At 45.9% G+C, this 16978-nt stretch overlaps 2 protein-coding genes across 2 annotated transcripts in view; one reads left to right on the top strand and one right to left on the bottom strand.

Annotated features, from left to right (window-relative positions):
• The first annotated feature begins 1392 nt into the window (after positions 1 to 1392).
• On the top strand, positions 1393 to 8266 carry LOC116517871 (testis-expressed protein 47-like). Its single transcript, XM_032231043.1, has 6 exons — positions 1393 to 1470; positions 3761 to 3830; positions 4377 to 4480; positions 4773 to 4837; positions 6195 to 6390; positions 8078 to 8266. The coding sequence occupies exons 1-6, from the start codon at positions 1393 to 1395 to the stop codon at positions 8264 to 8266; spliced, it is 702 nt and encodes a 233-aa protein (XP_032086934.1).
• Positions 8267 to 10781: 2515 nt separating this feature from the next.
• ARHGAP17 (Rho GTPase activating protein 17) overlaps positions 10782 to 16978 on the bottom strand; it is a 111143-nt gene continuing 104946 nt past the window's right edge. The window contains 3 exon segments of the mRNA XM_032230345.1: positions 10782 to 11709; positions 14941 to 15537; positions 16635 to 16783. Of these exon segments, the coding sequence (XP_032086236.1) occupies positions 11564 to 11709; positions 14941 to 15537; positions 16635 to 16783 (892 nt within the window). The 3' untranslated portion in view covers positions 10782 to 11563.

Genomic DNA, 16978 nt, shown 5'->3' with positions numbered 1-16978 from the left:
GTTAAAGTCCCCCTTTAGTACTGTGGTATATGTTCTGCATAGCTAGGTTAACTGAACAGCGAAGAGTTCATCTATTTCCTCAGCTTGGTTGGATGGCCTGTAGTAAACAACTCAATTTCATTTCTTTCCCCCCTAATATTTACCCAAATACTTTCAAGGAGGCTTTCATCCTTGGTATCAAATAATCACTGAAGGAAATGTGGTGTAATTTCTCTCTCTGCAGGTTGCTGTCATGATGTTCTCCATTCTTGCTGTTTTTCTTGTGGCCATTATACAAAGGCACCAATATCAAATGTATTTCTGCAAGAGACCAACAAGTGTGTTGAGTTTCTCATGAAGTATATAATCTGCTTTGCATTTCCCAATAGATTATTTAACTATGCATTATGATACTCCTTTTGTGCAACTATACTTCATGTGATGGTTAGAAATTATTTCTGACAATTTCTATGTATGTAATAATTCATTTCATTGTTATGAATGGTATATGTAAACATTAGAAATGCCTTTTGTCATTTTTAAACATTTGATTGTAAGCATTATGTACAATATATACAGTATAAACACTACTGTTCAAAAACAAACCAAAATGACAGAATTTGTCAAAGTGTGAAAATAAATTGGAAACAGTTCAATTTCAATCAATATTTTTCTGGAAATTACACTAGATTGCAGATTTTCTCTAAAAGATAAACTAGGAACATTTCTGTCCTGCTGTCTGCAGCCCACACTCACCTAAAAGACCAACAGTCATGGCCATAAATTGGAACTTGTAAGTCTAGAACCCAGGATTACGTTCTTCTCTTTGTAGGCGTATATTTATTTATTAGATGTCTATGCTGCCCATCACACTGTTAAGTGAATATAACTAAAGCAATATCATAGCACAGTGATTCTCAACATTTTCTTCACCATGGACCCCCTTTAAATACATGTTGTGGCCACAGACGATGGCACCACCCCCCGCCAAGACTTACCTCAAGATTTTAATAACATTTCTTCAAGACTTTGTCAAACCCGTGTGATGACATTGCAGCCCCCAAGGGTCCATGGACCACAGCTTGTGAACCACTGTCTTAGCATCAAGCCGAACATGTGGATCCATAAAATGAGCTCATGCCATGATAATCTAGAAACCCACTGCTAGTGAAACTCTGGTGGTTTAAAGAATTGGCTGTGCTTGTTTTATTATGTGTGAAATCGAAGAGGGTATTTTAAAAAGAATACTAAGAGATGCAGGCCTCCCATCTTCCTCCTGCTCAGAGCTTTGGCTGCTCAGGTGAGCCAACAGGCTTCCAACTGCCGATTCCAAGGAGGTGCTTAGAGGGTAACTGCCATGCCGGGCTGGCAGATGGGTTCCTGGAAGGTTCTGGATCAGTCTGCCACAGCAAGATGGCTGATGTGATGCCCTCAGTGACCAGAAACACCCTGCTTAGTGCTTTGGAGGAGAGGCGACGGCAGCAGCAGAAGGTGGTCTTGGGGTGGGGCTGGTGCCTCTTTTTCCAGAGGTGGCAGTCCTTCTAGGCCCTGGCATCCCAGCCTCAGAGGATTGGTGGGTTTCAGTTTGGCATCTGGCCTAAACCTGACATATTGCTGAGTCAGTAAGTTGAACTTATTGAATCCCACAGCTTGGTGGGCTGTCAAAACCTAGCCAGTAGGGTTCTTTGCAGCTGGCCCAATTGGCCATATTTTGGCTGAGAGGGCTGCCCCACAGTCTGCGGATGGGAGACCACTTGGAGATCCCAAGACTGTTGGCTAGACTGGAGAACCAATCCTGGAGGAAGGCCATGCCTGGATGTGTCTGGAAATCAAGTTTCCCCTGGTTCCCCTTGCTCTCTGTTTTACTCTCACCTTGAAGGTTTCTCTGACCTCCTCGGCTTCAGCCGGGTTTTTCTCTCCTTCTGGAGATTTCCGGGGGTCCTTTTCTGCTGGTCAGTGGCCATCAGAAAGGCCATTTGTTCCTTTTCATTTTCCCTGCTCTGGCCCAAAACACAGGGATCTCCAAACTTGGCAAATGTAAGACTTGTGGACTTCAACTCCCAGAATTCCCCAGCCAGCAGCTTTAAATTCACAAGTCTTAAACGTTGTCAGGTTGGGAGACTCCTGCATTAGAGCATATAAAACTATATGTATAGAACATGGTTTATGGCCTAGCGTCATGATGGCGAACCTATGGCACACGTGCCATAGGTGGCATGTGTAGCTCTCTCTGCGGGCATGCGAGCCCTCACCCAGCTCAGCCCTATTGTGCATGCACATGTGCTTCTGCTGGCCAACTGATTTTTGCATTTCTGACGCACTTGTGGGAGATGTGCATGCATGCACAGGGGGAGGGAGGAGCATGGGGGATCTCCTGTTTTTGGTGCCAGGAGGCTTCAGGGAGTGCCTCTGGAGCCCCGGGGAGGCCTTGTTCACCCTCCCAGAGGCTTGAGGAAAACCTCTGGAGCCTGGGGAGGGCAAATAACGACCCTCCCAGAAGCTCCAGATGTTAGATACTATTACCATTACCCGATCTAACACCCGAAGTCTGGAAACGGGCCTGTTTCTGGCCTCTGGAGCCTGGGGGAGCCTGTTTTTGCCTTTCCAGAGGCTCGAGGAAAACCTACTGAGCCTGGGGAGGGCAAAAACGTCCCCGTCCACTGTGGCACGGGAGGCCGAGTAGGCCACTTGTGTGTATGGAGGCGCATGGCATCTGCAGGGGGTGGGTGGGTGGGCACATTGCATTGTGGGTGCGTGCAGGAGAAAAGGTTAGCCATCACTGCCCTGAATCATTGGATTCAGCCCCTGGCTGAGTTTGACTCAGATTAATCAGGGCACAGCCACCTATTCCAGTGTGCAAGAACATCTGCAAGACATGAAAAAAAGTGCCAAGATTATTGCTGCCACATCTTGGGGCTTCAACCATGTGGTAGCAACCACCATCTTGATTTTTTTGGCCCTCTCCTATTTAGACATGTCTACCATTCACTTTGATTTGCATGACACACAGTACTATAAACTCACTACAAATTGTCCTAACGTTAGGGTAAAATCCAACTGCTTCCTTGGTGGTTCAGTGTGCTGAGGACAGAGGGTTGACCCTCCTAAGATGGCTGTTTTCCCTTTTGAGCACCCAGCTTTCTTTCTAGAGTGTTGCTTTGTTTTTCCTGTATCCTGTATTTTGATGGGTTTTGGGGAAATGTACCAAAATATCTATAAAGATAAGTGACAGATTATTTCTGCAACATTGTATTTGTATTTGTATTTTATTAAATTTATATGCCGCCCTTTCCCCTGGGGGGACTCAGGGCGGCTCACAACTCAAGAGGGGAGGGGGGAAAACAAACTTTAGACATATAGAACAATACAAATTTAAAAAACACAACATTCATACCATTCGGGCGGGTTACAATCTTAGTCCCAGGCCTGACGGGATAGCCAGGTTTTGAGGGCTGTGCGGAAGGTCTGGAGGGTGGCGAGGGTACGAATCTCCACGGGGAGATCGTTCCATAGGGTTGGAGCTGCCACCGAGAAGACTCTCCTCCGCGTGGTTGCCAGTCGGCATTGACCGGCAGATGGGACTCGGAGGAGGCCTAATCGGTGAGATCTAATAGGTCGCATGGAGGTAATCGGCAGTAGGCGGTCTCTCAAGTACCCAGATCCACTACCATGAAGGGCTTTATGGGTGACAACATTGCATTTTTGACAGAGCTTCAAACAGTGGGGAAAACCAAGCCCTAAAGCATAGAGGCTAAATCTTCTGGTGCTTTCCCCCCCACAGAAATATCTGCTTCACCGGCTGATCTTGGTTGCGATGCTGCAAGAAAATGCCAATGAGGAGGAAATCACAGGTATTGCAGTCAGTCTCACCACGGCCTTCAAAAGACTGAGCTTCCCTTATTAAAGGCCATGAAGTCCCTGGATGCTCCCAGTGAGGGAAAGGTTCCAAGATCTTACTGAAATCTGTGCTTGCCCTGGGATGTCCTCTTCCATAGCACCCTGAAGTTTCCCAAATGGGAAGGCTTTCATGAGCCTTGTCCGTTTGGCTGTGGGGAGGTCTGACTATCTCACTCTGTCTCACCCATCTTCATTGGAAGTCAGTGTTTGTCCCTGTGAAGACAAAACTGGTAATAACCTCAATTTTGAATCCAGCCCTATCAGGTAGAAACAGACACCATGTAGACCTAGAACTACTTGTATCAGAACAACTGTAGTAACAGCACCTTGCAGGTCTGAACGAACTCCCCTTTTTCTCTTTTATCTTCATGAGAATTGGAGGGGTGGCTGTCTGAGGCATTTTTGTAATCCCCTTTTTGGCCTGGGCTCAAGCCTCGTTTATCTCATCTTTGCCTTTCTGGTGGATCTCTCTATTGATCTTTCCTGCTTCCTTTTTGAAGACTATCATGAACAGCTTTTCCAGAAGATTTCACGATGCCATTTGGGGGAAGCAGCCTCTGGGGTCCTTCTCATCTATTCCCAGAGCATACTCCACATTCTGGAGGTAGGTCAAGCAAATATTTAAGGGTACCAGAAGAAGGTGAAAAATCCTTTAGTTGAATTGTATAGAGATTTATAACAAATGCTGACAAAACCTACATCCAATTTAGGCACCAATCTGTAATCATACATACGGATACCATAGTATTGCAGGCACAATGTAATTTGGTCACTTGCAGAATTAACAAAACTCCCCACCAGAAATTTCTGAAAACATCACTTCAAATATAGAATAACAGAATTGAGTGGAAACACCTTCAGAACTTCATATCCTGATGTTCTTCCATTCCCCTCAGGCCTCCAGCGGCACCCTCTACCACATCCTCATGGATCTGACCCTCTTTGAACATCAGGGAGCAGAGTAAGTCAAGCAAGTCCTCCAGAGAGGAGAGCTGTGGGGAGGCAGAGGGGAGGCATCTCAATCACGAGGCAGAGGGACCTCCGGAAGATGCCCAAGTCTCTCTGCACGGTCGGGTTGGAAAGGGACTATCTGAAGAATGGATGATGCCCTTGGCTGAAAGACTGCTTCTAATGACCATGTATTATTGTATTTATATATTTTATTTGTGCTTTTATTATTAAAAAGGTGAAAAGTTTAAAAATGCATTTATAGTAAGTTAAATGCAAGGTACAAACTGATAAACAGAGCATCCCATAGCCTCTTTACCAGTACGCACAGATGGTTGATGGCTTTAAAACAGCTAAAAACAAAGCCAAAAAAACCCCTAAACTAAGAGAAGCAGCAGCAGAAAGCAGAAGGCACAGCAGCACCAATGGAAAGAATCCCTTCAATCCCTCCCAACATTTGGGTGTGTGAATAAGATAGGGAAGAACCCTCCCTACTAGCACTGAGGATGTTACCTAGTTTGGTAATGAAATGACTGCAAGAAAACAACCAGAGAGAGCAGCAAAGACCCCATGATGGAGAAAATGTCACCTTATCTAAGGGATAGGGAGTCAGTGCCCAATCAAAGGTCGCAAAGTTTCTAGCCTTACAGTTTATAGTTCCTGGGAAATTTGAGTGTCTCCTTGAGTGTCTTGGATGGGCATTGGCATTTAGCAATTTCTGGAGGGCATCAGATTCCTCAATCCTATTTTCGGATAGGAATGAAAGCACATCTAGGATGCTCAGCCAAGAGAGGAAGGTCATGAGCTCCAGAAGACCTGTGGTTGGATCAGAAGCAGGCTTGGTCTAATTCATTCATTCAAGGATTTATGAGCAGAGACTTCAGATAAATGTCTAAATTTCTCTCTTGATCTGGATGGCTAGCATGACAACTTACTAAAGGTTCAACATCCAGTTGGAATAAAAACATCCTGCATCAAACCTGGAAGAGACAGGGGTTTCGGTCATCACTGGAAGGATCCTGTCCTGAGAAACTGGTTATTAGGTTCTCTGAAAAAGTTCTATTTTTATACTGTCTTTCCTAGAAGCTTCTTATAGATTGTTTCCACTTAGCTTTTATCTTGTTTTTACCTTATGTTTTCATAATTATTGTAACCACCTCAGGAGTTTTAGAACAGGAAGCATATAAATACTTGGAAGGAAGGGAGGAAACCTCCCATGTCCATGGGCAATGTAGCCAGTGCCTCTGATGTGACCCTCCATGGTAGATAGCTGCAAGTCTTAAATATCTTGCTTTTGATAGAACATGGATGCAAGTGTATGCATAATGTGTCTACAGACCTATGGGTTTAATATGGTTTCTTCCTTTTAGGGCTTTATTACGAGATATTAAGATATTGGTAATGTCTCATAACATCCCTACCAGACTTTTCTCACAGTGGAATGCCACCAAAGTGGAAGTGCCTGTAACTTTGGAAGATGTCACCCAGAGCCAGACCATAGAAGAAGTTATTACTGAGTGTCTTACACTCATTCTCAAGCTGGGAGTGTATCTTGCAACACTCAAGGTGAGAGCAGATCCCTTCAGCAGTTTTCTCTTTGGCATCAGCTTCATTTCCCCAGGACCAGCACCTCATCCAAAATAGACTTGGCTGCACATAAGGATAATACACTCCAACAATGGATCTCCTTCATTTGGGACAAAGTTGGTAGAAATGTACATTTCTGTAGCCAGAAGATCTCTCCTGCTTTTTGCCCAAGACTCTGAGATGTCTTCAGTTAGCATAAGTACACCAAACCCTTAGAGATCAAGAAATCTGGCATTACACTCTTATGCCTAGTTAGGGGCTTGCACTGTTTAGTTTTGACATACTCTACTGTAAATTAACAGTGCCAACATGTAAGGAAGAACTTGGGGACATACATGAGATAATGCCAAGGGCATGATGGGAACTCTTACTTGCTATAGTTCTTTGCATTGTGATTCATGTGAACATAACTTTAATAAAAAAACAATTATTGATTTTTTTTTGAAATAGCAGTATCCTGGCCATAGAGATACAGAATCTGTTTCTCTTGTGTTTGTTTACTGGCAGGATTATTTAAAAAAATAGGTACCCAAAAATATATTGATGATTCAGTTTGTCAATTCTGCACAATCCAAATTGAAAACTTCCTTTCAGCTCCCAGCCCCTATTCTTCAATCTGTAAGTTTATTTTAACGAAGACCTCACTGGAAAAACAATAGCAATAGCAATAGCAGTTAGACTTATATACTGCTTCATAGGGCTTTCAGCCCTCTCTAAGCGGTTTACAGTCAGCATATTGCCCCCAACAACAATCCGGGTCCTCATTTTACCCACCTCGGAAGGATGGAAGGCTGAGTCAACCCTGAGCCAGTGAGATTTGAACAGCCGAACTGCAGTCAGCTGAAGTAGCCTGCAGTGCTGCATTTAACCACTGTGCCACCAACATGACCCAGGTGGCCAGGAAGGCCCAAGAGAGACTCCATTTCCTTAGGGTCTTGCGTAAAAACAAGGTGGAACAAAAACTGATGATCTCCTTTTACCGATCCACAATAGAAAGCGTCCTCACTTATTGCATCATAGTACAGCATGCTGGTTTGACAGCCACGGATGGAAACATTAGAGGGTGATGAGCACAGCACAAAACATTGTGGGCTGCCCCTGACACCACTAGATGAGATCGCTAGGGCTCCCTGCCTTAGAAGAGTGAGCAAAGTCATCAGGGACGACTCTCACCCTGCATGGCACTTCTTTACCCTCCTACCATCGAGAAGGAGGTATGAAAGCATAGCCAGCTGCACAAACAGGCTGGAGAACAGTTTGTATCCATGGGCTGTCAGACACCTGAATGCACAATAACAAAATAATAACTAAGTAGTATGATGGACTGACAGGGCTAGCGCAATGTGTAACATGTTCACACTGGTGTAATGGGGCTGGGTGTTTGTTAATAAGATTTACTGGGCTAGGGATATTTTTTTTTCTTTTGGTCTTCACTGTGAGTTGTATTGTGTGTGTATGGGTGCACAGAAGGAGCTCAACCAATCTCATTGTACATATGTTGTGCACTGGCAATAAAGAATTCTTCTTCTTTAGACCAAGCTTTGAAACATCAGTTGTCCGAGCAGCATTGCTTAAAGCAGAAAAGCCTGACCAAGTCAATGTATGCACTAATTCCAGGACAAATGCCATGGGATTAAATCCACTGTGCTTCCTTTCTCCTCTGAAGGTGGGCAACAAAGGCCTGGGTGAGTGCCTCCACACTGCTGTGCCGGAGCTGCTGATCCCAGCGGAAACAATCCAGTATTTGTGCAGGAGCCAAGAATGTTTGAGCCCAGTGGAATTTCTGAAGATGTACAACAATCCTCTGCAGCCACAAATGGATGCAGGTACTTTTTTTGCCTGCCCCCAAGGCTAACCAGAGAATCCACAGCCCAAAAGGAAAGTCTACCTCCTTGGACAGGCCTCAAGGCAGCCCCTGGTCAACGGGAAGCTTCCACAGGGCTCCACTAGAACCAAGCGAGTCACCATTTTGCTGGAAAGCTGTAGATTCTACTTGAAACTGAAGATGGTTGTAAACAGACTGTAGACAGATGTAGTGGTTTATGTTTGGAAAGCTGGTGCTTTGCAGCTTTAGTGCGAGGGTCTCTAGACTTGGCAACTTTAAGGCTTATGGACTTCAACTCCCAGAATTCCTTAGCCAGCCATTAGGAAAACCCATCCTGGGTGAGGAATTCTGGGAGTTGAAGTCCAAAAGTCTTAAAGTTGTCAAGTTTGGAGACCTCTATTTTAAACACAATTAGATGACCGTGGCAATATATTCAATTTATCCTTCCATCCCTGCTCCATCTTGTTTTTAACATCCCGGCACCTTTTGGTTAAAAGCAGGTGGTTGGATGGAGAACAGGGATTCCCCAAAGAAAATCTTTGATGCAAATTGAGGCATAAGAAAGGAACTTACTAAAATTTTGAACAAGGGTACTGGTAGTCCTTGAGGTAAAACAGGTTGCTTAACAAATTACATAGGACCATTTCTAACTAGGATGGCTGCAGGGGCCCTGTGGCCATTCACCCTTATGACCCATCACTGGGTCACTGCAGCACCCCCAGACCTCCCCCAGACCAAACCCTGCGCTTGGGCCTCCTCCACACACGCCAGTCAGGCCCCACCCTTTACCTCTTCATGCTGGGGAAGGAGGATGGGACAGAATGGTGGCCACTTCTGGAATTGTCTCCTCACGACCAGCTACAAGGATGCTGCAGGGCTTCTCTCCTCCATCCCATCCTGCCGGAACCCCTCAGTGCTTGGCTCTGCTGCTCCCCGCACTCACCTTTTGGAATTCTCCAGAGCTCATGTTGTGGAAGGAGGGCAGCCCACGACCTCCCTGGGCCACGCAGGGGACCTGAACGTAGCAGCCATCTTGTGCTGCCTGCTTGTGGGTGGGGAGAAAATGGCAGCTGCCGGAGAAACTGATTCCTTTGCTGCCTTAAAGACGCCTCCAAAGTGGTGCAGAGGCTTCTGAACGAGCATTGTGCAGTCCTTGCAAAGGTAGCGAAATGAAGCAGTTTGTCCTGGCTGCACAAGCGGTGACCCAAACACAGCGGCTATTTCGTGGCTGGGATAAAAATGGTGGCCACTTCCAGAACCATGCAGCTTAACAGCTGCCATGACATGCAACCGTAATGGAGAGGCTTCCATGAGTCTTACCTTGAGGACGACCTGTAATTAAGAATGCGGAGGACCAAACCTTTAGTTCCACAGTGTTGAAAAGGGTTATGTACATGTTGCTGGTAATTGCTGAGCGACCGTTTAAAGCTAGGATGGGCCTCCCAAAAGATCCTTAGTTCCAGCAGCCAGCCCTCCTACCCACGACACATGACTGGATTTGGGGCACTCAGCAACTGGCTTGCATTTATGGCCATCCACTGTCCTGCAGTTACATGACTGCAATTTATGTTTTTGCCAAAACTGGCGTTCACTTCTGGGTTTGAGCAAAAATGCCCCATAGGGAACAATGGGTTTGTGTAATAGCTGCCACAAAAAGATTGCAAAATCAGGACGGTCACATGATGACCCACTTTACAACTGTCATGATTTATGACTGTAATAAGCAGGTTCCTGGAGATTATGGGAAAAAATCCATGGCTTTGGGCAGGGGCTGGGAAGTTTGGAGAGGCTCCATTCTCAGCCTCCTGGTCACATTTGACACACTCCTAGTGTGTGTGTGTGCAAGCACAAACCCACACACCAGGCAACCAGTCCACTTTAGCCAAACCAAGACATAAAGGCAACATGTATGCACTCTGATTGGTCCCTGGGGAGAGACTGCAGCCATACAAACACAACATGGGTGCACCAAAGAATATACAGATGCTCTTCCGGTTATTGCTTGTAAAAGCGTTGGAAAAATGATGTTTCCTTTTTCTTCCACTTCCCTCTCTCCTCCCCAGAAACAGTATGGCCTACTCCTACCCATATGACTACGTGAAACCCTACAGCCAAGCTACCTACCAATGTGTCTAAAGAAATCCCATTTGCAAATCCCAAAGCCCTGGGATGGAGTTGGCCTGAGAACGTTAATGCCCATCTCTTCACCCACGCAGAGGGAAAACAAAGCAACTAATAAAGTTGTCAGGAAGACTTGAGAGTGGTGTGCTGGCATTTTTTCAAACCAGGGATGAGGAATTAATGACTCTCCAGAAGCTGTTGAACTTCTCTTTGTTCGGGTCCTGACTCCTTATGACTAAAAGTAGTTGGAGAGGGGAGAAATTAGGGGCAAATACTTCTATATCTTTCAGGTTCTTGCCAAACTATTCCCTTTTTCTTTCTGGGGTGACTCTGCTTCACTTCCCAAGCAATTTAATTCACTGGTCAATTTAGGGGAAAAATACAGCTCTCTGGGTAGGAAAATTACAATAAATTGGTTGCACAGTGACAAAAAAAGAGAATAATTTTACTTGGCAGATGAACCCAACAAGATATCCAAAATAACTTTCAAAGTTCAACTCATTTATAGCAATACACATTTTCCAGAGTTCAGCTTGACAGCATCTGCCTATGGAAGTTACAGAAACCAGAGCAGAAGGGTTAATACAAATATCTATGAAAAATAAAGGGGTAAAGAACCATATTTTAAAAAAGAATAGCACTGAAATGGTTAGAGAGACAGTACATTTCCTTCTACAGTGTCAAGTCCATCAAGGCACAAGAATACATCCATCGTTTAGAAAAGTGACCGATAACCAGCAGTCATCTTCTGCACCTGTAGCAATTTTTTGGTTCATACTTTTAACGAAGTTTGCAGCATATCAGAGATAGCATGTCTCTTGCACACCTCTCTTTGATACGGACAAAGAAGAAGAGCTCAACAGAGGTCTTGAAAGGGTTATGATTTCCATTACACATGCATTGCTTTGGATTCTTCTCGGAAATTTCTGGCAAGGGCCGTCTTGGTTAACAGCAGCAATCAAGCTTCTCATATAAGGTTTAGCAACAGCCAGAACACCCAATGTTAGCTTAGGCAGCTTTGTCAGGATACAGGTCATTAAACTCTCTTTTTAAAGATCACGTGTCTTCTCAGAAGACATGAGGCCAGCAGTGGTACGATTCCTACTTTGTCTTCTTCTTTGTTTTAAAGCTCCTCACTGTAAATCCTGGACTGGTTAAGTTTTCATTGGGATAGAAAAGGCTGCTTTGGAGTGATTTTATTCTTTTTTACAAAGCAGTGCTTTCAGTATCATGATCGAGATCAAGCACAAGGTGGTTGTGTGAATTCTGATTCGGCGAAGTCACCAATTCTGTGGCAGGAAGTTCCATGCCAGGGATGCCCTGTGATTGCTCTTTAACTTCGGAACTGGTATCTGTGCAGAAAAGATATCAAACAAACACAGTACAAATGCTGGAAGATAAACTCAGGGCTGGCTACTGATCCACAAGACTCCCCCTCTGAAATACTATGCAAAATGTCTGAATTCAAAGGAGAGCAGGAATTACAATTCAGGGTCTGACTTCAGAATCCTCTAACAACATATTTTATTCAAGTGTATCATAATGGCTAATAACTTTGTTGTGAAAGGAGCCTGACCTGATCTCAGAGGTGACAGGATATGCCTTCACCTTAAAATTTCAAATTTGAGCAGCATAGCTCCTGAAAAACAGAGCACTTTATTCTCAGACAGCCAGCCAAAGTTTCTTCATGTCATTCAGGGAAACTGATTTGTCACAAGCTGTAAATCCAACTATCAGGACCCAGCTAGTATAAGCTTAGGTAATTCTGGAAAAGCACAAACTGTTCTTTACTAGGGAAGCATAATTTGAAGAAACAGGTCAATGAAAACAGAATTTTGTTCATTTGTCTGAATTTGCCACATTCTGGGGAAAACTGGTTGGGCCTGGGGCTTTAGTGGACCTGCAAAGAATAGAACTCTATGGGACGAGAACCCATTAGCACAAACAATTAGGTTGTAACAATTTGGGGGAAACTTGCCTGTCATGGCTACCTAGCTCTCTTCCCCATTTCAAAATCCAAGAAACATGAGCTAGGCTATTTCTACACTGGCAACCAACCCTCTTCTCCCCCCTCCTTCAATGAAAAGGTGAAAAGACATCTGACGTGCAGGTGGGACTTCGTTTCCACCGACATGCAGCCCTGGTATGATGGGTCGAAGGTATCCTTTCCCTTTTAATGCAGAATGACTGCAAAATAGAGTTGCACCTGTTCTTGTACATTTCCTTACCATCAGAAATGCAAATCCAGTCACGGCTCTCTGCCCCTGTCTGACAATCACATAGCCAAAGTTTAGACGGGCCCTCACTTGGCTCTAATGGAAGAGCTTTAATGATCCAAAAGTTCCATAGGGTTGGTTGCCGCTAGTGCATCAATGGGGCATGAGGCAGAGCAGGGGATCGATCGGATTGCCTGCTTTTCAGCATCTGTGGGTGTGGTGGAACGTTGTCTGGCTTCCCAGGAGGGAGATGCTGCAGGCCAGAGGACCAAGAGACAGGGACTAGGTTTAGAGGCAGCTCCTCCCTAGACATTCTCGAGTAGATCTTACATGATGCAAGTAACTGCTTTAGTTTGGCCAGATTTCTGTCTGCAGGTGAGGAATGATAAAGGCTCCAATCTGCTCTTCCCCAGAAAGATGCTTTGGCTGCTGTATCTTCTTTCTAAGTCAAGGTCACCTCCAGCAAATTAGGCAGTATTTGGAGCTGAGTCTCTACACATAAATCAGCTTGCCAGAGTTCTTGGCCAACAATACTGCAATTAGGGCAAAAGAGTGCACACCAACTTGCTTGGGGCAACGGCTGCTTATTCCAAAATCACATCAAGTTTGTATTTTATTACGAATACATAATTCACCTGAGCTTTCAATCCATACGAGAAGCCTTTCTCTCAGATTCTTCTTACCCTGCATGTTTAAGCCACGTGCAGCAGTGGAGGTGCCCTGTTCACACTATAAGGGAACAGCAACCAGTGCCAGGATTGGCATGGATCTGCAAGGTTGCACTTAGCTCTCTGTGGGAGAGAACTTAAGACTGCAAATTCGTCAGCACAAGGGTGGAGGGAAGAACAGTTTACGTGTGCCTCTCTGTGTGCCTCTTTCACTTCTATCTGGACATGCTATGACGCTCTGAAGATTTTCAAAAGCAGAAAGTCATTCCAGTGTCTGCTGATGAAAGGTTGACAAATATGGATCGGAAGGGGCAGTAGACCAGAATGCATTAAAATGGAGATCAACATTACGAACAATGGACAAGAAAAGCATCACTCCTTTCACATGCAGGATTAGTCCAGGTGCAAGCAAGGCAGGTTACAGTGACCAGTTAGTAAGAAACGAAAGCAGCATCCATGATTATGCAACATTTGCAACATATCCAGCCAATCGGAAGGCCTCAATTTCCTCTTACCATTTCCAATTTCAGTTCCTATTGAATAAGGCAGCTCAAACATCTAGATTATTTAATAAAATTCTCAATTAGAATATTATTTGTAGATATATTACAATCTAAAGATTCAAAGGGTTATTTTGGCAGTTGAAACTTGTTTTGTTCCAGTAGCCATTACAAGGCTGCAAGGGTTCAATATGTTAGAGTCTGCTAAAATTAAGAGATGGGCATGCGCTATTTCATTCTGCCAGAAGTCAAGGCTTTGTCCTAATATGCGTCTTAAAATTAACATTAAGTGTTATTAAAAAGTGCCCAATCCAGATTAAGAAATAAAAAGAGCTTGTAAATATTGATGCAATAAATGAGTCTTGTACGTACTGCACCAACAGGGAAATTATTTGGTTAGCTAGCAAGGGACAGTGTTTAAATAAAAGAATAAATGGCTATTTCCCCTGTTTGCCATCTACAATCTGAGTATGATAAAATTCAGCCGTCATCTAACAGCAGCACTGAGATTTTCCCAATGTTTCTGAACGCAGCCTGCGTGAAAAGGCCACCAGCACCCCATCTGGGCAGCAAGGAAAGAAGGAACCCACAGAGCAAAAAGGCTAAAACCTGCCTCTCCTGATCATTGGCTGTGTTGCTATAACAACACAGGAAGGAAACCTGACATCTTGGAATGTTCTTCAGTGTGAAGTAAAACAATTTTGATGGCAGAGGAAAATCAGAGGGAGGGTTGCACTGCTACCGTTGATGGGAAGGAATGGGGACTAGCAAAGGATGATATGCAAAAGCCCAGAACACAAAATTGATTGCTGATTGATTCCAACTCTTGAGGATGCCTTTGTTGTTCAGTTAAAGGAAGCCAAAACTTTGACGTGAACACTGAAATGGGCTCACATATTTCACATTTGCTCCAATATGTTCACTATTTCCTTTCTGAAATGAAGCGCTATGCTCCTATCTAGACTAGCTGCTACTATGAATACAGTTAATCTGCCTTTGTCATCTCGTCCATGGATTTTGCTAATATCAAAGGACAGAAACTGGGCCTTGCAGCCCCCCATGGAGGGCTGGCCGACAGCCGTAACTGGCTTGCTTTGAAGTGGGGGGGCTTTCTTTGGCCGTCCCCGCTGGGAGAGAGCATTCCTCCATCAAAGCACAAGCTCAAAGACATGCATGAGAGGAGCCGAGAGGGTTCTTACCAGTCACGATGTGGGACGCTGTTGCTGGAGGGCCCAGCAGAGAACCATTTGCAGACAGATGAGGAGCAGGAGGGTGAGGCGGAGGGGGCACTGTGGGACGGTTGCGAGGTCTGGGCACTGGCCGGGGCCTTGGTAGCGTGCCAGATGGAGGAGGCGACTGAGCCGGTGGAATGTCCTGGGCTGAAGGCTGGGCGGATGGGCAGGTGGTGCTATGCTTCTCCAGGGGGGGTGTGTCAGGTGGGGTGGGGGTATGTGGAGGGGTGGATGACAGCGGCTCTGACCCGGCCTCTGCGCCTGGCGGGGAGGGTCCAAAACTACTAGCCTTGGTCTGTGGAGGTGGTGTTACGGACTGCGTGGGGGGCTGGGGGGGTGGGTGGTTGGGAGCTTGTATCGGGGAGAGGCTGCTCGAGTATCGCCGGGGGGCAGAAATCTGGGGCAGGGCAGCAGAAGGCTGAGCGCCCCCTTGGTTTGATTGCTGGCTGGGAGGAGAAGGGCTTCTTGGGGGGGGCTTGGGGGCTGGAGTGGGGTTCGGGGTCCCTGGCTGTCCCGGAGGTGGGTTTGCTGGCTTTGGAGGGGCTGGTGCAGGTTTTTTGACGGCTGAAAGAGAGCAAAAGGAAGAGACATGGCTGAGATTGTGGTCGAGTATGAAGCTTCTGATTATTTCATGGGCTACAGTTAAGTGCTGGGCACCCAGGCTGAAAAAGACCTCTGGCCCCTGTCTGAGAAACACCAAGTTTCGTGGGGATCCTGAAATTGGATGGAGGTTGTATTACCACAGAAGACCCAGCCCGGCAGCCTCTTTTCAAGAGAGGGATGCTTCACGTCCTCTCCTAGAGGACTGCCTGCAGCTCTCCCATTTCCTAAGAGCGAGGGTCTCTAAAGTGGATTACCTGTGAACTTCAACTCCCAGGATTTCCCAGCCATCATAGCTGCCTGGGGAATTCTGGAAGTTGAAGGCCGCAAGACTAAAAGCTGAAAGGTTTGGACACGCCTGTTCTCAGAGCCTAATGCAGTGTGAGGGCTTCTCCCCTGCTGTCCTCTGTGGCTGCCGCCCAGCCTGCTCTATGCCTCCCTGGCCAACATTAGTCTCAACCCAGCAGTCTAATCCAATGTACCCACTCCATCGGTTCCAACAGGGAGAGTGAAGTGGGCCTCTTGGTTTTGTTTGGGGTTATTTTGTTGTATATTTGTGTGTGTGTGTTTACTTTGCACCAGTCATGTGTATGACACATGGGTGCCTACATACCTTTTCCAAATAAAAACAAATCTTTTGCTGGGGCAGAGCATTCTCGCTTCCCTTCCCAGCGCTGCTCCTCCTCCAATACATCTTATCCCCCCCCACCAAAAAATTTTGATCACTTGAGTAACTTGAGACTCCAAGTCAGGCAAATTTAACTGTCTGAATTTCGGGGCAAGTTCTGCATTCTCTTGGTGGTGTGAAATAGCCCAAGTAGCCAATGACATGCGAAACCTGCTCTACGGCCCTCCTGCAAGGTGACCAAAAGTGAAAAGGAGAAAAAAATGCCCCAGTGTTGAAATCCCTTCCTCACCGGTCTCCCTTCTGATCCAAAGTGGGCAAATTCTGATTGAGAAACAGCTGTTCCTCGGGAAAGACCTGGCAGCTTTAGTCTTCACTGAACCCCCGCCCCACAACTCTCCCCCCCGGCTGCCAATGCAGCTCCCAAAGGACATACCTCGCCTGAGGGCATGTGGGCTGGGCCCGGAGGTGCTCTGGGGCTGCCCAACTGAGTACTGGCTGGCGCTGCTGAGAGGCTGAGAGGGTCCACCATTTCTGGGGGGTGGCGGTGTGGTTGAGGGCACCAAATCCTTTGGCTTGGAAGAGCTGCAAGGAGAGAAAGACCTGCATCAAAGGCTCCTGTTGGGTGCCAGAAGCCTCTTCTCCCTAAGGCTCCTCTTGAGTCGTGGGGCCCTTGTTGCATTAAACAGGTGCCAAGTGCAGGCAGACCCCCACTCTTTGGTCCCTAGCCCACTGCTGGCCTGCTTGACCCAGCTGTCTAGGGTCCATGGAATCCCCCAC

This window comes from Thamnophis elegans, chromosome 14 (assembly GCF_009769535.1).
Source record: "Thamnophis elegans isolate rThaEle1 chromosome 14, rThaEle1.pri, whole genome shotgun sequence".
NCBI classification, from domain to species: domain Eukaryota; kingdom Metazoa; phylum Chordata; class Lepidosauria; order Squamata; family Colubridae; genus Thamnophis; species Thamnophis elegans.
Note: the sequence above shows the minus strand (reverse complement) of the source record. Positions and strands in the feature narration are given on the sequence as shown.

What these genes read in the sequence shown, in the direction of transcription:
- LOC116517871 (XM_032231043.1), top strand. Translation starts at nt 1,393, where the DNA reads ATGGCTGATGTGATGCCCTCAGTGACCAGAAACACCCTGCTTAGTGCT. An exon ending in GGCGACGGCAGCAGCAGAAG is followed by an intron (nt 1,471 to 3,760) that starts GTGGTCTTGGGG and finishes TCCCCCCCACAG; the next exon opens with AAATATCTGCTTCACCGGCT. An exon ending in CAATGAGGAGGAAATCACAG is followed by an intron (nt 3,831 to 4,376) that starts GTATTGCAGTCA and finishes TCCTTTTTGAAG; the next exon opens with ACTATCATGAACAGCTTTTC.